Source organism: Delphinus delphis, chromosome 21 (assembly GCF_949987515.2).
Source record: "Delphinus delphis chromosome 21, mDelDel1.2, whole genome shotgun sequence".
Taxonomy (NCBI): Eukaryota; Metazoa; Chordata; class Mammalia; order Artiodactyla; family Delphinidae; genus Delphinus; species Delphinus delphis.
This window is the reverse complement of record NC_082703.1, coordinates 29,542,580-29,566,507: the sequence shown is the minus strand read 5'-3', so window position 1 is coordinate 29,566,507 and position 23,928 is coordinate 29,542,580. Positions and strand designations below refer to the sequence as shown.

Below are 23,928 nucleotides of genomic sequence, written 5' to 3'. Positions count from 1 at the left end.
CCAATTTGTAGGTAAATTGTATCTTACAGTCTACTTTTTGTTCTATGAGTTCCTTAGCTTTAAAAATGTCCTTTTTTAGAAAGCTCAGAGATAAACCCATGCACATATGGTCACCTTATCTTTGATAAAGGAGGCAAGAATATACGATGGAGAAAAGACAGACCTTCAGTAAGTGGTGCTGGGAAAACTGGACCGCTACATGTAAGAGAATGAAGTTAGAACACTCCCTAACACCGTACACAAAAATAAATTCAAAATGGATTAAAGACCTAAATGTAAGGCCAGATACTATAAAACTCTTAGAGGAAAATATAGGCAGCACACTCTATGACATATTCACAGCAAGATCCTTTTTGACCCACCTCCTAGAGAAATGGAAATAAAAACAAAAATAAACAAATGGGACCTAATGAAACTTCAAAGCTTTTGCACAGCAAAGGAAACCATAAACAAGATGAAAAGACAACCCTCAGAATGGGAGAGAATATTTGCAAGTGAAGCAATTGACAAAGGATTAATCTCCAAAATATACAAGCAGCTCATGCAGCTCCATATCAAAAAAAACAAACACCCCAATCCAAAAATGGGCAGAAGACCTAAATAGACATTTCTCCAAAGAAGACATACAGATTGCCAACAAACACATGAAAGGATGCTCAACATCATTAATCATTAGAGAAATGCAAATCAAAACTACAGTGAGGGGCTTCCTGGTGGTGCAGTGGTTGAGAGTCCGCCTGCCGATTTAGAGGACACGGGTTCGTGCCCCGGTCCGGGAGGATCCCACGTGCTGCGGAGTGGCTGGGCCCATGAGCCATGGCTGCTGAGCCTGTGTGTCCGGAGCCTGTGCTCCGCAACGGGAGAGGCCGCAACAGTGAGAGGCCCGCATACCGCAAAAAAAAAAACAAAAAACAAAACTACAATGAGGTATCACCTCACACCGGTCAGAATGGCCATCATCAAAAAATCTAGTAACAATAAATGCTGGAGAGGGTGTGGAGAAAAGGGAACACTCTTGCACTGTTGGTGGGAATGTAAATTGATACAGCCACTATGGAGAACAGTATGGAGGTTCCTTAAAAAACTAAAAATAGAACTACCATACAACCCAGCAATCCCACTACTGGGCATGTACCCTAGAGAAAACCATAATTCAAAAAGAGTCATGTACCACAATGTTCATTGCAGCTCTATTTACAATAGCCAGGACATGGAAGCAACCTAGGTGTCCATCAACAGATGAATGGATAAAGAAGATGTGGCACATACATACAATGGAATATTACTCAGCCATAAAAAGAAACGAAATTGGGTTATTTGTAGTGAGGTGGATGGACCTAGAGACTGTCATACAGAGTGAAAGTAAGTCAGAAAGAGAAAAACAAATACCATATGCTAACACATATATATATGGAATCAAAAAAAAAAATGGTCAGAAGAACCTAGGGGCAGCACAGGAATAAAGATGCAGGCGTAGAGGATGGACTTGAGGACACGGGAAGGGGGAAAGGTAAGCTTAGACGAAGTGAGAGAGTGGCATGGACATATATACACTACCAAATGTAAAATAGATAGCTAGTGGGAAGCAGCTGCATCGCAAGGGGAGATCAGTTCGGTGCTTTGTGACCACCTAGAGGGGTGGGATTTGGAGGGTGGGAGGGAGACGCAAGAGGGAGGGGATATGGGGATATATGTATACATATAGCTGATTCACTTTGTTATACAGCAGAAACCAACACACCATTGTAAAGCAATTATACTCCAATAAAGATGTTTAAAAATATATCTTTTTGAAGCTGAATATATTAATGAATTTCTATTTGGAATTCTGAGGAATATTAACAGGTGGAATCAATTTTTTTGGAACAACCATATTATTGTACGATAAGCTTCCAGAATTAGTACTGAAAGAAGCTTATTTTTATATCCGTTTTTCTGTGCTGTATAAAATGTAACATGGTTACCAGTAAATGATTCTACTCAAAAAATGCAGTTGTGCACAGTGCACAAATGCAGTTCATTTTAAGGCAGCTTTAGATCACTGAATCCAAGACGCTGATCAATATTCTCTTTTCCTAATGAATACTCTTGAAAGCATAACGATCTGCATTATGCATTTGTTCTCATGCAGCATCAAGACCACTTCAAGTTCATTTCAAATTTTTAATGCTGTCATTCGAAATCCTTAATGTGAGGCACATAAAACACAACAGCACAGTATTAACCTTTGGGGGGTAAGAACCATTAACTAGCTTATTAAGATCATGTCAAAAGTTACTAAAATATCTTAAGTAACAGATTTTATTTAAATTAAATGGTAAATGGCCCTAAGTTGCATACACGTCAAACATGTTACTAAATACATTAGACGTGAACTTCAGTTTAAAGAATATGGAAATATTTATTTTCTTTGAATTTCTTCCCCATTAACTTTTTAAACCAAAAATATATATATTCATTCGGTTGTAACGAGAGGCATTCAGTGGCTCACATTTTGAAATCATGGGACAGTTGTTACACCCATCACTCTTTTCTTATTTCTGACAATTTCCCATTAGTATTATGATAGCAATATGGATCTCAGAATTTATCTGTGCTTGTTCTGACACTTCAGGTTTTTAAGCCCAACACTTTTGAAGTAAAAGAGTTCTTAAATGTGCTATTCTCTGTGGAGATTAATACATTTACTTTGCATAAATCCACCTGCTCTAAGTGTTACATAAAGCAGTAAAAATTTTGAAAGTATATGTATTCATTTGCTAGAGCTGCCCTAACAACGTACAACAAACTGAATGGCTAAGCAACAGAATTTATTGTCTCACGTTTCTGGAGGCTTGAAGTCCAAGATCAAGACGTCAGCAAGGTTGGTTCCTTCTGAGGGCTCTGCGGAAGGTCTGCTCCTCTAGCCTCTGGTGGGTTGCTGGTAATCTTTGGAGATCCCAGCTGACAGAAGCATCACCTCAGTCATCGCCCTCATCTGCACCTGGTGTTCTCCCTGTCTGCATGTCTGTGCTCAAATTTCCCTCTCTCAAGGACACCAGTGACATTGGATTAGGGCTCTCCTTTTAAATTTGCTTACCTCTGTAAAAGCCCTATCTCCCGATAAGGTTGCATTCTGAGGTACGGGGGTGAGGAATTCATCGTATGAATTTTGGAGGAACACAGTTCAACTCATAACAATGTGGCTTATAACAGCAACAGTATGCCACACACAATGTTTAAAGCAACAAAAATAAGCAGTTACCTTTGTTACCCCCGTTTTACAGATGAAGAAACGTATTCTATTTATAGCCCTTCAGTATCCAAGGGGATGGGTCCCGGGACCCCCATGGATACCAAAATCCACAGATGCTCAAGTCCCTTGTATAAAAAGGTGTAGTATTTGTATATAACCTATACACATCTTCCCGTATACTTTCAATCGTCTCTAGATTACTTACAATACCTAATACAAAGTACACTCTGTAATGGATTGTAGATACAATGTAAATGCTGTGAAATAGTTGCTGGTGTGTGGCAAATTCAAGTTTTGCTTTTCGGAACTTTCTGGGATTTTTTTTTTTTTTTTTTTTTTTTGCGGTACGCGGGCTTCTCACTGTTGTGGCCTCTCCCGTTGCCGAGCACAGGCTCCGGACGCGCAGGCTCAGCGGCCATGGCTCACGGGCCCAGCCGCTCCGCGGCATGTGGGATCTTCCTGGACCGGGGCATGAACCCGCGTCCCCTGCATCGGCAGGCGGACTCTCAACCACTGCGCCACCAGGGAAGCCTTGGGATGTTTTTAAAGAATATTTTCCATTTGTCGTGGTTAAATCCAAGGACGTCAAAAAGGAAGGCCAACTGTATTTATTTTAATCCTTCCTGTTAGCCTCAGATGTTTATAGATTTTGACTACAGCATATTAGACTAGTGTCCGTAAGACATACTCTATAGAACTCCCTTTACATCTATTCACTATGTAATGACTCCTGGCTCATTTTCATAGCTTAAAGTTAAGTTTTAATAATAAATCCAGTATTAATAATAGGAAATGGTTGTTAGGTGCTTACATATGCCAGTTGCTATGCATGGGACTTTATGAAACACTAGGGCATTTGATCCTCCAAACTATGTGAAGTAGATACCAATATTAGTTACCTTCATTTCACAGATGAGGAATCTGCTAGCAAGAGATGAGTACATAGTGGGCAGTGGAGCCAGATTTGGATTTGAGCATCTGGCCCAGAGCCCATGTCACTAAACTCACGGTCAGGATTTGCCTTGTCATTTTATGTTTTATAGGAGAATTATCTGGTTGTGAGAGTTGTTAGTAATTCACCAGTCACTTTTGTTTTGCCCTTTGGTGAGATCATTCATTGATGGTTGGAAAGTTCCTTCGTTGCAGAGATGTCCTCATTTTAACATTTATCCACAATCATGAATTATCTCTTTTTACAAGACAGGGATGCTCTGTGGGATATGAAATAACTCAGTCATCAAAGGTACTTTTCTATTTTGATGACTCTGCCGATAAAGAGTTCTAAGGTAACTTCCTAACTAAAGTGTCATCAAGGAACTCTGCATTCTAGTCTGTCTCTAAAATCCAGTATCTTCCAAAGTAAATTAAAAAGATAGTAACAGTTTTGATCCAAGACTGCCAAGTTCCTAGAATAAGGCTTAGTTTCTCTCTAGGATATTCCAGCTCTAACCTGAAGAAGGCAACATGATTTGTTTCAGGTTACAACAATGCACTTTAACACTTTCTCAGTAGAGAAAAAAGGGGGAGGTTGGGGGACCATAAACTGCTTCAGGCGTAGTGGTACTATTTAGAAATAATGTTTCAAAAAGCAGTTCATGTGGAAGATGGCACGAGGAGCTTGTTTGCCACAGGTATCTGAGGTGGATCTCCTGCCTGCACTTACAATTTCAGAACTGGTCTGTAAATACAGGACAGTACACCAATCTCCGTGTGACCATGCAGACATTAACTCTGCTGGTACCTAAATTATAGCAAAAAAAGAAAACGTGGCTGCCATTCTTTTCAGATTTAGGGCGTAAAACTTGACAAAAAATTTCAGTTAGCCTTAGAAGATGACATTGACAAAATGGGAACATCTCTTGTAAAAAAGTAAATCTTCTGGTTTTAGAATTATTCATGCAAGAGACTTAAAACTGCTGGAAATGAAAAATGGAAGAAAAAGTTTGAATCATCCTGATTCCTCTCCAGTCACCATAAGTCATCATTGGAATTCTATTCAAATAAAAATAACTTCTCGAAATATTGAGCCAAGGTTTTGTTTTCTGTTTTTTTTTTGTTCTTTTGATCACTCAAGTCATGAAATACAGTCTTGTGCTAAGCCTTTCTTTTTTAAATTTGTATATTCAAGTGGCATTTTTAGACTTCTCTATGTATCAGATCGTCCATCAGATCATCCTAGGATATAATTTCATAGCATTTATGACTCCTTATATTTTTAAAATCCTAAAGTATTTTTTCAAAAATAAACTTATAGTTTTACAATAGTTTCAGATTTACAGAAAGATGAAGATGGTACAGAGAGTTTCCATGTATATAAAACTCAATTTTCCCTATTAACACCTTACATTAGCATAGTACATTTGTCACATTTAATGAACCAATATAGAAACACTATTATTAACCAAAGTCCATACTTTATTCAGACTTCCTTAGTTTTTACCAAATCAAATGTTCTTTTTCTCGTCTAGTATCCCACTCAGGGGATACAGATACCATACTACAGTTTAGCCATTTCTCCTTAGGCTACTCTGATCTGTGACTTTTTCTAAACTTTCCTTGTTTTTTGATGATCTTGAAAGTTTTGAGGAGGAGTAGTTAGGCATTTTTTAGAATGTACCTCAGTTGAAAATTGTCTGATATTTTTCTCATGATTAGACTGGGGCTTTGGACTTTGGAGAGGAAGACTCAGAGATGAAGTATCTTTCTCATCACATTATTTCATATACATCTAAAGTACTATTAATTGAAAAAGAAAACTAAAGACATTAACACATTCTCTGATCCATGTTTTCCTAAACAAAATAGATCTATTCAAAATAATCATGCTGGGCTTCCCTGGTGGCGCAGTGATTGAGAGTCTGCCTGCCAATGCAGGGGACATGGGTTCGTGCCCCGGTCTGGGAGGATCCCGCGTGCCGCGGAGCGGCTGGGCCCGTGAGCCATGACCGCTGAGCCTGTGGGTCCGGAGCCTGTGCTCCTCAACGGGAGAGGCCACACAGTGAGAGGCCCGCGTACCGAAAAAAAAAAAAATGCTAAAATACAATTTATCGTAAATAAACTGTACATAGCAGGATAATACTCTATGGACCTCTATTTTCATTTCTGCAGAATCCTCAAAACCCTCAGTTTCTTATTTAATTAATATAAAATTAAATCTTAGACTTTGATACCCACTGAAAATTTCTAAGGGAATATCTCCATAACTAATGAATTTTCCATTTCTGCTTATAAAGATATTCTAGTTTAAATGAAGTCATTTGCAGGTATAGACTGTTGAAGCAAATTTTATAATAAAGCTAGAAATTCATCTTAAGGATAGATAGAAAATGTCCTCAAATTCATAGATTTTATGAATCCCAGTGTAACATCCTGAATACATTCACTCACAGTAGCTGCTTGTACTGTGAGTAACCTTGATTTTATATGTTCGGGTGACACTGCAAATAGAAATCTAATTTTTAAAATGGGTTCAAATATTTAAATTGGTTCAAATATTTCCATACGTGTAAGAGTTATAAATAGACCACTAGATTGGGGATGAAATAATAACTCTGGATTACAAATGGCCTTTTAAAACATTGATTAATAGATACTTCTCTTTTTCAGTCAGGAACTTCACGCCCACTGTACTGGGAATAATCTCCACACAAAAGATCTTTATTTTTATATTTTCTTTAAAAAAAAGCAAGGGTTATATATTTTTCTGACTTTGCCTTTACATCAGTAACATTTTACAAAACATATGATGTTTCCCCATATTTTTGAGACTCAATTTCTTTATCTCTTTTTCTCATTTTGAGATTAACTACAATAGTTTATGTTTTTAAATTACCTTATGGGGAAATGGTATATTAAGGATATAAAACTCAAAAGTTCACTGAGGAGTGACTAAGCCTAGTATTATTATATTGGGATTCTTGGTCAAAAATACATTTCTCAGATATTTACAATGTAATTGATACTAAAATAGTATTCACTAAGAGGAAGTTTCCTCTGTAGTAATATTTGCTGGAAAAGGTGCCACTGATGCTTTTACCTTTAATATAATTTGATTTTGTTTGAATTCTGTTTTCACTTGAAAACGTAAGCTCTACGTAAGCACATACATGCTGAGCACGTTGATGGACGTGGGTGACTTCCAGTGTTTGCACAGGGAGCAGTCAAAGTCTGTGATAGATGTTGTTGACCAGTATAATACCTAAGGCCTCATACAGTACATGTTGTTGACACATGAGATATTTTCATTATTAATGAGTAAGTGACTTTCATCTGGGGTTCGGAAGATAGAAAGAAGTTCTATGAGTAACCTTCAGGGTGCTAATTAGAATGAACTTTTCAGAACTTTTCAGGATACTGCGGTAATCCAAGTGTTAGATAAGGCAAGTGGAAACTCGTGATGGATCCTGTGTTCTGAAGTATTTTAATTTGATTTGTTGAATGAATGAGACCAATGCAAGGTAAAAAGAAGAAAGCATTACAATTAATATATTTTAAAATAGATTTTATTTTTTAGAGCAATTTTAGGTTTACAGCAAAATTGAGCAGAAAGTACAGAAATTTCCTATATCCCCCCCACCCCAACATATGTACAGCCTCCCTCACTATCAAAATTCTGCACCAGATGGTATATTTGCTACAATTAATGATCCTACTCTGACGCATGATAATCACCCAAAGTCCATAGTTTACCTTAGAGTTCACTCTTTTTTTTTTTTGCGGTACGCGGGCCTCTCACTGCTGTGGCCCCTCCCGTTGTGGAGCACAGGCTCCGGGAGCGCAGGCTCAGCGGCCATGGCTCACGGGCCCAGCCGCTCCGCGGCATGTGGGATCTTCCCGGACCGGGGCACGAACCCGCGTCCCCTGCATCGGCAGGCGGACTCAACCACTGCGCCACCAGGGAAGCCCTAGAGTTCACTCTTGATGTTGTAACTTCTGTGGGTTTAGACAAATGTATGACATGTATCCATCCTTATAGCGTCATACAGAAGAGTTTTACTGCCCTAACAATCCTCTGTGTTCCACCTGTTCGTCCTTCCCTCTCCTGCAACCCCTGGCAACCGGTGATCCTTCTACTGGCTCCATAGTTTTGCCTTTGTCAGAATGTCATATAGTGGGACTCATACATTATGTAGTCTTTTCAGACTGGTTTCTTTCACTTAGTCATATGCATTTAAGTTTCCTCCATGTCTTTCCATGGCTTACTAGCTCATTTCTTTTAGTGCTGAATAATATTCTATTGTCTGGATGTAGCACAGTTTATTTCTCCATTCACCTACTGAAGGACATCTTAGTTGCTTCCAAGTCTTGGCAATTGTGGATAAAGTGGCTATAACTAAGCAAATAATTTTTTAAAGAAAGCTTCTGATCACTACTTGCGCTAAGATAGTTTTGGGCCATGATGTTGACAATGATGATGCTTGCATATTTTCAAGTAATTTACATAATAACGTAAAAATTTTTTCTGCAGCTAACTTCACACTGTATACTTTTCAGAGCCTACTGAGTTCAGTATTGTTAATGCTGTCCCATTTTGCATTCTTAGTGATAGTATATTCAGGTGTCCATTTGCTTTTTTTTCTGACTTGGTATTTTCTCATATTAGAACTGTGGTTCTCAACCAGGGGCTAGTTCCCTACCCCACCCCCAGGGGACATTGAGAAACTTTGGTTACACCACTGGCATCTATTGGGTAGAGGCCAGGGATGCCATTAAACATACTGCAACGCATAGGACATTCCCCATAAGAAAGGATTTTCTGGCTGAAAATTTCCATCGTGCTGAATTTGGGAAGTCTTGATTTTGAAATTTGGTTCACGTCCAGTCCCTCACTCATCCGTGCATTTGGCTGTTTTGTTGACATTGGCAAATCATCCCCATTGTACTTTTTTTTTTTTTTCTCCTTCAGGTGTGGTACCCTGAAGAGCCTAAAGATAAAATAGCAAAGATGTTTTCACATCAAATGGACTCACGAGAGCTTTACTGATTCCAGTAGAGCAGTAGTTCCTCACACTGGACACCCACTATTGTACATACAGATATAGTTGGCAAGAGCAAGGCCTGAGCATCTCTTTCTCAGATTTGCCAGATGATCCTAACGTGTGGCCACAGGTGGAAAGCACTATCAGAGGCTGTGCACCCTCAGTGCATGTCCATCCAGTGAGACTGCTTGAGGACAGTATCTCTAAGCCTGGAGCTGTTTCTGCCTTTGATAAAATCTAAAGCTGTTTCCTTTTTTTTTTTTTTTACACTCTTTCCTTTTGCTGTTCAAGTGGGGACATGATTGAGTCGATACTCTTTAAATCCATTCACAATGAGGAAATGTCATTGAAAACATATTATTGTGAAATGAGGGGGCTCTGAGTTAAGATTTAGCTAAGTCCTTTTATATCCTGTGTCTCGAAACATTAATGAGAAAGGGACCTTATAGACAGTAACCTGAGTGGAACCCAACAGTATACGTTTGGTATATGTTTGCATAGATCCATTTTGTTCACTAAAGGTTGGGTCTGCCTCATGCCTGAATTTGTTCATTATATCATAACATTCCATTTGGTATGTGGCTTATTTTTTCAGTGTTTACATAGTTCATAGACTCAGAGACTTGGGAGTCAGGGTCAGCTGGCTCTTTTTCATCAGGGCTGCTAAATTCTAAGATGTTATTTTTACCCTGATTGGTGCACATCTGCTAAAGTTGCCCAGAAAGCCTGTAGCTCAACAAAGTCTGATTTTCTTAGACATCAAGCCTAAGTTCATAGGAGTTCAGACGAAAAACGAATTACCTTTTACAAGTCATTCTCCAGTTAAATACACTGTAATCTCAATAGCTACGTAAGCAAGGATTAATCATCTATTTTAGCCTTCTTTCAAAGGTTATAAAAACCTTGTCTGCCGCAGTTCTATGTTTCAACCTCCCGTCTAAATTTCTAACAATGATTAGAATATCCAGGTTGAGATCAAAGCAATAATTACATGTTTCTTTTAAAATTTTAAGCCACTAAGAAGTAATTCGCAGCAATTTTGTTGAATTTAATACTAACCATCAACAAATGTATTTTGAGTAAAAACAAAAACAAAACAAGAAATAGGATAACAAGAAGATGCTATTGTGAAAGTCATTTGCATGTTCTGATGAAACGGTACTCAAATAATGATGTGATAATGAGATTGCTGGATACTAATTATGAATCTGGCACTCAGTCCCTATCATTTAATGGTGGCTTTTTTTACCATCGCAGATCAACAAGTTAACTAATCTAAACCAAACCAAGGAAATTTTACTGAGATTTTTTTTCTTTGTGAATTAGGAGGAAATGGTCAGCATTTTAATATGTGAGTGATATATTAAACAATGGCTGAAATAAGAAAAGCCACTGAGTCTACTTTATATGTCAAACTTCCACAAGACCCATCCCTCCCTCCTTTCTTATAAACAGGGCCACAGCTGTTGAATTTAGAAAGTAAAATTCCTTGCTGTTCAAGGCAATAAACACCAAATGCAACGTAAGTAGGTTAGTCTGTCCATACCTCACCTTTAGAAATGAAAAATAATTTTTTGCTGAATCAAACAACTTCCTCTCTTGGGATTTCTTCCTAAGTAAGATTTACCGTGGACCGTGTTTACTGTTAAGTGATTTCATATCTGAGCCCTGTGAGAGAGGTCTGCTAATTTCCAGTTTGTGAATGAGGAGGTGACTCTGAGCCTTAAGTGAGATGTCAGTGATCCAGTCCTCTGATGTCAAGTCCAGGGTTATTTTATTTCTTCCAGTTTTTATTTGTTTGTTTTCACTAAACTCCCCAAACAGATATTGCAGAGTTAAATTTCAGAAAGTGTTTCATCTGAATAGATGTTAATAAAGGAAAAAATAAGATTTTCAAAATCAGAAGAATTTTTCAAATGCTCAGAGATTGTTCTAATAAGAGTAGCTTATTGAAGATACAGAGAACAGACTGATGGTGGCCAGAGGTAGTGGTCAAAATGGGTGAAGGGGGTCAAAAGGTACAAACTTCCAGTGATGAAATAAGTAAGTCCTGGGGATGTCATGTACAGCATGGTGGTTATAGTTAATAATGCAGTATTATATATTTGAAAGTTGCTAAAAGAGGAGATCTTAAAAATTCTCATCACACACCCACAAAAATTCATAACTATGTCTGGTGACAGATGTTAACTAGACTTATTGAGGTGATCGTTTCACAATATATACAAATATCCAATCATTATGTCATACACCTGAAACTAATATAATATTATGTATCAATTATACCTCATTTTTTAAACAAAGTAGCTTATTTATTTATTTAATGCTCAGACAGCAGAATGCATATCTGTCACATTTCTAGTGCAAAGCTAGAAATAATTTATGATAATCATGAGATATTTTATTACATACAGAGAATTTTTACCTGGAATCACACTTGATCAATTTAAGTAATTCGTCAGTCTTAGTAAGTATCAGACTCTAAGCGAAACATAAAATAGGAAGATAGACTTATATTTTTAGCATCTTTAATTTGGATACTTTAGTGACCGTGAACTGCTGCCCCCTGAAATGTAACTGCTAGGTACTCCAATTCAAAAGTAAAGTCTGCTGTGTCTTAGAACAAAAGTTATGCACTAGTCGTCATGAAAAACATTTTCTCACAGCAAAGATTTACTCTGTAACGTTCAGCTTTACTGCCGTGCCATAACATTATGGCAAATAGGAGTCAGAACTGTGGTTTAAGAGTCACTCCTTTCATTGCCTTGTCGAGTAGCAGCAGCACCATGTTTCAGAGGGCTCCACGCCGCTTTGAGTCTAAACCTATTGAATGCTAAGTCCCATCCTGCAGTGAATAGCACCTTCAAAAGAAGCTTTTGAAAAATCCCGTGGGACAGAAAGAAAAACAAGATAGAGAGGACGAAGCCAAAAGCACACTGATTACTGTCCCGTGGGTTCCGAGTTACTAGCTCCCTCCAGAGAACTGGGTCTGGAGTGGCCATATCATGTTCATTGTTCCCGAGACTGTCGATTAGCCTGGAGAGCTACAATTGTGAATAATGAAAATGTTAATAAACAGGGCTTTTTCCACTCCAAGGCGTTCCATTAACAAGATTTCTTCAGTTTTGGGGTGGTTTCCAAACTTTCTAGAGTCTTTCTCCTTGAGTGGGAGCCCTCTTTGAATAACTTTCCCAGACTGAAGAAGTCCTCATTCTTTTTATTTTCTCCAAACGTGAAACGAAGCCTAATTTCCTTATTGCGTAGAGTCCTATCATTCAGGCAGATATATATATTTGATGGTAGTAATAGTAACCACAGTAATACTATCTAGAATAAAAACTAGCTAATACTTTGTCTGGGCTTCTTATGTGCCAGATTCGATGCTGAATGCCTTTCCCATATCATCTCATTCCAGCCTCTCTACAATCCTGCAGTGATTGTAATTGTAGATTACAATTGTGATTGTAATTGTAGATCAATTTAGGAGGTATTCTCTTGCAGAGGCAGACACAGAGACATAAAGAGCAGCCTAGACTCGTTCCAGCCCAGGAGTCTGTGCCTTTAATCAATGTGCTCTAAGGCCCCTGTTATTGCTAAATAAATGTGACAGTTAGGCTGGGGACACTGTAAGTGAGTGGCATATCAATCAATGTTTGGTCAGTCAATCAATCAGTCAATCAGAGGTAAAATTAATATGCATGAAAGAAGACTTAGATTTAAAGTTTACAGAAGCCATTAAAAAGGAATAGAAATACACACTAATATTATATACTAAAATGACTTGTGAATCATCATATCTAGAATGTTAAATGTAAACACAATTAAGTAGCTTAAATATTTATGATATAAAATCGTGCCCATTTAGTTGTAACATAAAGTTATTGACAAGGTTTTAACTCACTGTGCAGAATCCCCTGTGAATTTACCAGTTAATGTTTTCTAAAGTTTAAAAAATGTGCGGTGAGATCTTTAAGATAAATACATGAACGAAACAGGCATCAAGATGCAGCTCGATGGTCTCTTCCTTTGCACGTCAGAAGCTCAGTTTTCTGGCAGGTTTCTTCCCGTTCCCCATGATATTCACCATCTCTCAGCTTCCCAGGTTGCAGTGCCTACCTGGGTTGTAATCATTCAGACCTTTGATATTGAGCTGTGTAAGTTAAGCATAAAATTCTTCTTTTCCGGTAGATGATGTGTTTTCTGTCTCGACTTCTCTCTTGCAGTTTATTATGCTGACATACCTTTTCATGCTGGCCTGGCTCGGAGTCACGGCGTTCACCTCGCTGCCAGTTTACATGTACTTCAACCTGTGGACCATCTGCCGAAACACCACCTTAGTGGAGGGAGCGAATCTCTGCCTGGACCTTCGTCAGTTTGGTAGGTGGATCTCTGGCTCATGTGGTTTCTCCCAAATAACTGCCTCTAAAATAGTATAAATCACTGTGGAGCCATCATTGCCTCTTCTATCAAAGAGACAGATGTATCAGAGTCTTCACGTTTAAGTCATTCTTTCGGAAACAAGTAGGCATTTCAGAGTGACTGGAAGTTGATTTCACAACATGAACCCGCAAGCATGTGTATGTGAACAGGCTGTCAGGTTGTGTTTCCTGGTGTTGGCAAGTTATCATTTTGATTTTCCTGTCGTGATTCCTGTGAACTTTTCCTACTCAGTGTGATGTTTGCATAGTATTTTCATTCTCTCATGATAAACTATACAATCTGTGAAGTCTGCTATGAAGGTCATCTAAGAAATATGTACTTCCTCGTCTTCTGAAATAGGGCAAAAAACAAAACAAAACACCTGAGCATTTCATAATAACAAAATCAAAAAATGTTAAATAAATCAGTAGTCCTCTTTGGTTATTTTTATTTAGGCCTAAAACCTCACATCATAATAATACTTTCTTATGTAGATAGGGACTTACAACGTGTAGACCCTATTCTGAATGGTTTGTATATGTTGACATGTTTTCATTCTTACAATAATTAAATATGGCAGACACTGTTATCCTCTTTATAAATGACAAAATTGAGGAACCAGGAGATTCAATTACCTGCCCAAGGCGATACAGCTAGTAAGTGACAGAGCCAGGATTCACCCCCAACTAGCTTCAGTCTGTTCTTAGCTAGAAGTTAACTGCCTCTCCTGTCAAAACAAGTACTGAACTATGAATGTATAGAGTCTAATCTCACCTAACCTGTTTAGAATTCTATCCCATCATTTGTAAAAACATGGGGGCTACAGAATTTATAAAAGATACGCAAATTCACAGGCTCAAAGGGACTTTTTTTCACAACACAGCTATTAAAATCTAAAGAACATTCTAAATGTTTTTCTCTAATGGGGGTTTCCTCATACTTCAGGCAAGTGGGAAACATTTCAGTAGATGGTATGTGCCAGCCTGTGGCTCTAAGGTTATACTGTAGACAGATTGTAGGGTACAGATAGAACTAGTCTATCCCCAGCTAGCCGTGTGTTCCAAAAGTGTGGCCTGCCCACCCTCTTGTCAGAAGGAGTCCCAAGCCCCCATTGTCTGGCCCGAATGAAAAGCAGCATGATCTGCTCTGTGCATGAGGTTCTTGGCAAGAAGATGATGGAGGGAATGTGGACAGCTCTTCCACTGGGGAGGTTTTAACTTCAGAATCACGTCCCACGTAAACACAGGAAAAGGAAACGTCGGCCCCAGCTGCTGGATGCAGGTCACTGGAAAATACCTGCTTGGAAAACCACGGCCCTGACTTCAGTAACCACCACCCCACATACTCCAATGTCTTCCTTTAATTCTGCTGATCTGAAAACTTAAGATTGGAAAAGATGTGACTAGTGTCACAGAGAGGGTTGCCAGGTAGATTACAGGACTCCCAGTTAAGTTTGAGTTTGAAATAAACAAGCAATATTTTTTTTAGTCCAGTATGTCTCAGATATTATACGGGACCTAATTCCAGTAAGTGTAAAGCATGACTATGATTAAAGCTGCTCTTTGAACCTTAGCACTGTTTACAACACAGTTACCAGGATTTACGCAAGTTTAGCTTTTCTTTGTGACATGGAAGGGAAGGCACTTTTCAGATGTCATGAAACCTTTTACATCAGCCTTAAAGGCTTTCTGTTTGCTCTTAACACAGAATCTACCGCCTGGATAGCACTTATTTACCCTCCAGATAATAGGTCCTTAACAGGAATGCTGAATGTTCTTATACCATCAAGTTATAAACAAGGGGCATCAGAATAGAAAAGAACGTTCACTCCCCAAAATGTGGATTATGATGGGTACAGACAGAGACAACAGAATGTCCTGATAGATTGTATGTGGGGTTGAGAGAACAAGAAGATTCAAGAAAGAATTCATTTTTTGATTGAGCAACTGGAAAGATGGATTAGCTATGAGATGAGATGGGAAAGCCAACCAGAAGAGCTTACTCAGGAGTGGGGCAGGTGAGGGAGAAGATCAAAAGTTCAGTTTTGACAATGTTAATTTTTAGATGCTTATTAGACATCTCAACAGAGTTGTCAAGTAGGAAATTGGATATATGGGTGTCAATTTCAGGAGAGTAGTATGGGCCTGGCTATATGGATTTAGGAGTCTTGATAATGTTTGAAGTCTTTAAAAGCTCTGAGACAGGATGAGATCAGCAAAGGAGACAGATGACTGAGGACTGAACACTGGGAAGCACCAATGAAAGGGGTCCTAGCGGAGAGGAGGAACCAGACAGAGATGCTGAGAGGGAGAAGCCGATGAGAGCAGAAAGGCAAAAACAAGAGACTGTAGAGTTTGAACCCAAGAGAAGACACCATGAAGGACGCAGAAGTCATCACCTGCCTCCAGTTCTGCGGACTGGCAAGTACAAGGAGAACCGAGAATTCGTCTTCCGCTTTCACCATTTGGAGGGTATGGGTGAGCTCTATAAGAAAAATTTCCATGGAGGATTGGGGTGAATTTGACTAGAAAAGGTTTAAGCAGAAATGGAAAGAAAGAAATTGCAGACTGAGCAAAGGCAACACTTCCTGGAAGTTTTGCTGTGAATGTGAATAAAGAAACGGGTGAGGAAATGTACGCGCAGCCAAGGTATTCCACGTGAATGAATGAAATCTGTAATAGATCAACATGGAGGAAGATGGCCTTTCCTGGGAAGCTTTCTCACTAATGATGGTTCACTAGTCACATCTTCTGGAGGTTCTTTTTTACCCCCTCTTAGAGCTGTCTTGGCAAAAAGGGAAGGTCGCAGAGAGGGATCTCTACATTCGAGGTACTGCAGGTAGGTTTTTTTTTAAGTGAAATAATTGCCCAAACTCTTGGCAAAGCAGGACGGTAGCAGCTCCACAGAGATGGACAGGGGATGGTGCACCTCAAAGCTAAGAAGGTGTGTATATACGTACATATTAAAACTCAATAATATGTGCATATATTATTATGCAGCAAGTGCTCAACGCTTAGGTATTAGTTTGCCCAGAACTTGTGAATTTTTCTGCTCATGTATATATGTGTTTAACACTTCAGTAGTTCTCCAAACAAAATCAAAGACCCATTTTAGGATGAACTTGATCCCTTCTCTAACATGAGGACTGTGGCAGCGTATCACCTGTGTGCTTGTTAAAAATGCAGTACTCCTGGCAAACAGTCACAGATTCTGATTTAACAGTCCTGTGGTGGAGTCCAGAGATACAGATCTGTGATAGCTCCCCAGGAGATGCTGATGCAGTCGGTCCATAAACCAACTGGAGCAAGGGTAAATAGTAGTGAAATGGCAGCTTTTTATTTCCCCTTACTAATAGCGCTGTTTTCAGAATTAGCAGAGAAAAACTGCTCCTTTGGGCAATACATTTTATAGACTAACAGAGGCTTTGTACCAGCAGAACACTTTTATTTATTTATTTGCGGTACGCGGGCCTCTCACTGTTGTGGCCTCTCCCGTTGCGGAGCACAGGCTCCGGACGCGCAGGCTCAGCGGCCATGGCTCACGGGCCCAGCCGCTCCGCGGCATGTGGGGTCCTCCCGGACGGGGGCACGAACCCATGTCCCCTGCATCGGCAGGCTGACTCCCTGCCACTGCGCCACCAGGGAAGCCCTGATGCCTACACCATGACATTAATGGACCAAACCAATGAAGTAGCTACAATTGAATATGAAGATTCTGGTGGCTAGATTCCATTGAATTCAGATTGAAAATGTTTTTAATTGCTTGAGGCCTAAATAGTCTTGATCTTTCATTCAGTTTTTTCATAATTATTGTCAAGCAATGAAAGCTTGTAACAATTTTTGTTACAATATAACAAAATGAAACTTGCTTAGATTTTATCAGCTCAAGTTTCTTTTTCTCTCTCTGGGATCTTGAAGACATTTATAATGTTAAACTGTAATTTTCTCCATGTTGCAGGGATTGTGACAATTGGAGAGGAAAAGAAAATTTGCACTGTCTCGGAGAATTTCCTGAGGATGTGTGAATCCACTGAGGTGAGTGTTTTCACAGCCTTTAATTTTGTCAGAATTTGAGGTTCATTTCGTTATTTGAGGAATATATAATTAAATCGACATTGAGTTTCCCCCTCTTTCTTTCAGAGGCAAGGTCACATCCAGTGATATTGTGCAGAGGGACTAGAAAATAAATATGAGATACTCTGCATATTTTGATAAAAATTATAATTTTTTTTCTAGAAACTGTCATTTTAATGAAAGTTGAAAAATCATAAAGTTATATTTTAAAGGATATAACATAGCCTTCTGTGGTTATACTGTTACTGGAAACCATCATTATTAATCATGATTTCATCTTTAAAATGAAATTACATTAAAATGGTGCAGTTGCAAAGATTTAAATAACTTGCAGGAGAAAAGATACTGTAATAATGTTTTTGGTGAAGTGATTTGTCACGGGTGCACTTCTGTTAAAGGTGAACAGAGTTCTTATTTGTAAGGCAGCAGGCATCCTTATCTCTCTTCTGTTGTAACCCTGATGTTCATTCTGTTTCTCTGTGGTTTCCTTTGCAGCTGAACATGACCTTCCACTTGTTCATCGTGGCCCTTGCCGGAGCTGGGGCTGCAGTCATCGCTATGGTAAGACCTCAAGCTTGGTGTTGCACTTTGCCTGTAGAGACGATAATTTACCTCTAATGTCTGAAGTCTATACAAATCATATGTATTTTAATATAAGTAAAAAAAAGGGTGGAGGAGAATGGGCAAATAAATAAGTGAAAAACAAGGCTTAACCTAAAGAAGGACTATCATTACAATAGAGCTAATATTTGGTAATCAGTTGAAGAATTCAGACACTCCATAATATTGGTAACACTAACCAAAATAAGTAGCATTTTAGATACGAGTCTACTATTAACATAAAAAATCATTTCTTTAGCATATAAGTATGTATCAGTGGGATAGTCAAGTAATTTAATCAATTCCTTGACTTATATTATCCTTTTTTCCTCCTTAAATCAGAACATATAAAAGCCACACTGAGTCACTTAGGAAAAAAGGATTCATTTATTTCTCCCCACATAAACCTTGGTAGTCTCGTGTCGTGTCTTCTGTATCTAACTTTCTTCAGAAATATTAAGAACGAGTCCTGAAAGTCAGGCTTTTACTGAGTTTTGAGGACCTACAATGTGCTAGACACCGTCCCTTCTTTGTAACTCACCGTGAATTCCGGTTTGTTCAAGGGAATGCCAAGTGGCAACAATGAACAATGTACTCTGCACATCAGTCAGAGCTTTTGCAGCCCAGGTCCTCAGTCCTTGTGTCCTAGAATATAAGTAGCATAGAGCTCTAGAAGGTGCCCAGTAAACTCACCCATGGTATAGCCAGTTCAATACGCAAAAATGATGAGTTAATTCTTATTCATTTTCTTATTGGTATACATCTCTTTCCTGTATCATTGTGTCAAAATTGTTTTGTTAATTTCTTTCTGCTGTCCATTGACTGCCTTAACATACTACAGTAGTCACCATTTAGAATTGACCTTGGATTCTTTATGTCCATCCCTACTTTTCTAGAACCAGCCTACCTCCTGTTTTGACTAATCAAAACTTTAACGTTCTTCAAAAATAGAACTACCATATGACCCCGGAGCTCTACTCCTGGGTATATATCCAGAAAAAAAAACAACACTAGTTCAAAAAGATACATACCCCAGTGTTCATAGAAGAATTATTTATAATTGCCAAGACATGGAAGAAACCTAAGGGTCCATCAACAGATGAGTGGTTAAAGAAGATGTGATACATATATATATATAATGGAATACTACTCAGCCATGAAAAAGAAGGAAATCTTGCCATTTGCAGCAACATGGATGGACCTGAAGGGCATTATGCTAAGTGAAATAAGTCAGTCAGAGAAAGACAACCACTGAATGATATCACTTATATGTGGAATCTAAAAAGTACAACAAACTAGTGAATATAGCAAAAAAGAAACAGACTCACAGATATAGAAAACAAACCAGCAGTTACCAGTGGGGAGAGGGAAGGGAGGAGGGGAAACATAGGGGTAGGAGATTAAGAGGTACAAACTGGGCTTCCCTGGTGGCGCAGTGGTTGAGAGTCCACCTGCCGGTGCAGGGGACACCCGTTCGTGCCCCGGTCCAGGAAGATCCCACATGCCGCGGAGTGGCTGGGCCCGTGAGCCATAGCCGCTGAGCCTGCGTGTCTGGAGCCGGTGCTCTGCAACGGGAGAGGCCACAACAGTGAGAGGCCCGCATAGCGCAAAAAAAAAAAAAAAAAATAGAGGTACAAACTATTATGTATAAAATAAGCTACAAGGATATATTGTATAACACAGGGAATATAGCCAAATTTATAATAACTATAAATGGAATAAAACCTTTAACAATTGTGGATCACTATACTGTACATAATATAGAATATGAACTATACTTCCATAAAAAATTTTAGTGTTCTATTTTACTAAATTATGGATAAAAATAATGCCTACCCTTTAGGGGTTTCCCTGGTGGTGCAGTGGTTGAGAGTCCGCCTGCTGATGATGCAGGGGACACGGGTTCATGCCCCGGTCCAGGAAGATCCCACATGCCGCGGAGTGGCTGGGCCCGTGAGCCATGGCCATTGAGCCTGCGCGTCCGGAGCCTGTGCTCCGCAATGGGAGAGGCCACAACAGTGAGAGGCCCGTGTACCGAAAAAAAAAAAAAAGCGTACCCTTTAAAGCTCAGAGAAAGTATATACCTGACAACTTAGTTTCTTTTTCCTATTCGTCCATCAAAATTCACCATTTCGAAAACTACTTTTTCTCTCTCATAGACTACGAGGGAGGGAAAGAAAGAAAAACAAATAAGTGATCTCATTGGTCAGTCTATTCAGGAAAAATCAGGAGCTTCCTTTTTGAACAGGGCACTATTCTAGCTATTATGAACGTATATAAATATTCATGATTCGTATGACACAGTGCTTGCTTTCTTGCAGTTGGCAACATAAAATTCATTGTGCAAAATTCACTGTATGGAAAATTAACTTGTTAATTAAATCTACAGGTTTATTTTGGGGTTTCCATGAGCCCTCTTCCCGTTGCACTGTGGGCAATATATCATCTCATTAATTCAAGTTCACTGGACTCCACTGTATGTGAGACTGTTTCCCACAGTGGATTAGAAAACATAAATACATAAACATGAAATGTATAGTCTGGGTTTGAGTAAATGAGGACAGAAGGACAGGAAACATCACATAAAGATTAAAAATATTGAATTAAGACCCTTGGGTACTTCGGAGTTGAAAGAGAAGAAAGATACTGAAAAAAGGGAGCTGAGAAGACAGTGTCATAGTTGGAGGATTGAGGAAGGAATATATTGTATTTATATTCTTTGTGTTACAGCAGAAATCTTCATTCCATTTTGTTAATGAACATATTCTATATAAGTATATAATTAGAATATTTCTTTCCTGATAGCAAGGTGTAATGAAGACACAGAACAGACTTCCAGTATAAATTATCTTTGTCTTTGATTAGGTCCACTACCTTATGGTTCTGTCTGCCAACTGGGCTTATGTGAAAGATGCCTGCCGGATGCAGAAGTATGAGGACATCAAGTCGAAGGAGGAACAGGAACTTCATGACATCCACTCTACTCGCTCCAAAGAGCGGCTCAACGCATACACATAAACAGCGCCTTCCCCTCCTTTCCACCATTCAAATGCATTGGTGATTATCTAAGGGCCATCCAACCATCCAACCTTTTGAAAAAGAAAATGAAAGTGCTTCTCATCAATGATATGGAGGGTGACTTATGAATCACCTGAATACAGTTCTTTGTTGTTTAGCGCTTAATTTCCTAATTTGTTAAATTGGTGTAATCAGAGCTCTCCTACAAGCTCCTATCCAGCCTTTTTTTTTCTTTTTTAAATTTCTCAAACTCATTTAATAATTCTGTAAGATCAAAGAGACTAACATTGTCAAATGCAGAGATTTCTTTGATTTTTAACCACTTCCATGTGTTATACATTATACCTTTTGCATTATTTCTTATGTTTTGAAAAGAAAAATAGCTTTTTATACTTTTTAGTTTTGATTTTGGTAACTAGTTTAACTACAGGTAACCTTCAAAGGGACCATTGTACATTATGAACGATAGACAGAGATGATATCATGATGACCCGAAACATGCAAATCTTGTCTGAAGATCAGTGGCCACGTTGCTATAGGCCCTGGTTAATGTTTTCATCAATCTAAGGTGCAATTTCTAAATTTGTAAGAGTAGGTTTAAAAAAAAAAGTGCTTCTTATCTTTGTTAACATTGTATTTTTTCTTGATGTACTTAAAAGGCATTACTCTCTGATGACTCATGTTTCTGTCGTGAGCATGTAGAAACAATGATGCTTATGCATGGCTACTTACCTTTTTAAGATTGTGACACCAGGCTTACCTTTTAAAGTTTAGTATAGAGACTGTTTTAACAGAAATAACTACTGTGGACTATTGGCAAATGATCTCTTTGTGATTTAAGCAGTGGCTGGATTGGAACTTTTAATATGTTAATGTGGGACATTAATTACCTTTATGAAGATGGTGTATTAAAAATAAGCACACTAACCCCTCTGAAGTTGTTTTACCTACTTTAAAAAAATTTAATGGATTGCACCTCTGTAAACTATCCCTCAAATTGTGTATGATATATTTGAAAAGGTTTCCATTAATACAATAGCTTTGCTTGCAGCCTTCCAATCTATGTCGGTTTACCTGTAGTGTTTTTTAAAGTGTGGTCAGAGGCCACTATACAATGTATCCTTTTGAAGTGTAGTGATATATTTGTGTTTTTATTTCCAGTAAGTCATTTTAACCAAATGTTCATTCGTATTCATTTATAAGACGTACCTATATCAAAAGAATAAAAAAAAAGCAATCAGTATTATTGGACCAAATTTGGTGTTTGTTTTAACCTTAACTCTTCTTTCGGTTATTTCTAATGCTACAAGAATGCTGTAAAGTGTCTTTTAAAATGATATAGCCTGACGAGACTTTGCTGTCAGTGTAAAAACTAGGTAGTATTGTGCACTGATTTGACCATTGTGAAATCTTTTCTCAGTGTAAGTGCATTTCTAATAAAATTTATTGAGTGAAACAATCTTTGTACAATGACTAGTCATGCATCATCCATAATTTTACAAGTTCTTGTAGTAGGAAGGGGGGTATTACTAGCTTATCTGTGGCATGATTATGCATTCTGTAGTATTATTTAATTAATTTGGGGTTTTGCTTCTTTTTTTTTTTACACTTAGATTATCTTACTGGTTCAACATTTTTCTGATACATGCAGTATTACAGATATTCAGCAAAAGTATTAATGGGCTTCTTTAAATTCTATATTGTAGTGTTTCGGTTCTGTGTCTTAATAGTTTGTGATGATTTTTAAAACTGTCTTTTAAACTTATGTAATGATGTTGATGTTTTTGGCGCTTTTTTTTTTTCTGGTATTAGAGTTTGTATTTTCACAAAGAGTGCTTTGTAGCAGGCATTACAATTAATCTGTTTTGTACATAAATGTGCCAACAGCTTGATGGTGGCGTTTTTGAAATGTAGAACAAAGTGCTTGCAAAATGTAATAAATACACTTGTGTACTTTGTGTACTTATTATTAGTTTCTGCAGTGTTTCTTTTTTGTTTTTTTTCTTTCTTGTTTTGTTTATTCCTCTTTCTTATGTGTGTGCATTCTTTCCAATGCAGTAGACGCTATTTCTTTCAGATGCTTATTGCCTCGGTTGAGCTGACCTGATACTTCAAAATGCAATGAAAATTCTGTGCATGGACCATACCATGGGGATGCTGAGTGGGGAGAGGGTGGAATGGAGACTGTGGAGGTCATTTCATTTAGCAGATGGTAACGATTCCCAGTTTATGCTATTTCCTTGCCTAATGTTTACTGTTTTGTGTTTTCTTTAGTGCTTCGTAAACTAACAGAGAAACTAAAAAGACTAGTGCAATTCAGAAAGAAAAATGATTCTTGGTTGGCTTCAAAATTTCAAGGTGAGAGCAATGGAATGAAAAAAAAATTTTTTTTCCAGAGTTTTTGTTTGTTTTGGATGTAATTCCTTCTGGCCAAACCAGAAGTAATGGCAATTTTAAAATAATAAAATAATTATCTAAAAAAACTTAATTTTTATAAGGCCTAAGGAATTATATTAGCCTTCAGTTATTTTTGTATTATTATAAATGACGACTTGGAAATTTCATAGACTTAGGTTGCTGATATCTACAATAATTATAAGTAGAT

At 38.2% G+C, this 23,928-nt stretch overlaps 1 protein-coding gene across 3 annotated transcripts in view; it reads left to right on the top strand.

Moving 5' to 3' along the window:
• GPM6A (glycoprotein M6A) overlaps positions 1 to 23,285 on the top strand; it is a 249,727-nt gene extending 226,442 nt beyond the window's left edge. For all 3 annotated transcript variants that reach the window (XM_060001376.1, XM_060001377.1, XM_060001375.1), the window contains exons 4-7: positions 13,437 to 13,590; positions 17,590 to 17,666; positions 18,201 to 18,266; positions 21,171 to 23,285. In XM_060001376.1, the coding sequence (XP_059857359.1) occupies positions 13,437 to 13,590; positions 17,590 to 17,666; positions 18,201 to 18,266; positions 21,171 to 21,323 (450 nt within the window). In that variant the 3' untranslated portion in view covers positions 21,324 to 23,285. The remainder of the gene's footprint in view (positions 1 to 13,436; positions 13,591 to 17,589; positions 17,667 to 18,200; positions 18,267 to 21,170) is intronic.
• Positions 23,286 to 23,928: the final 643 nt, after the last annotated feature.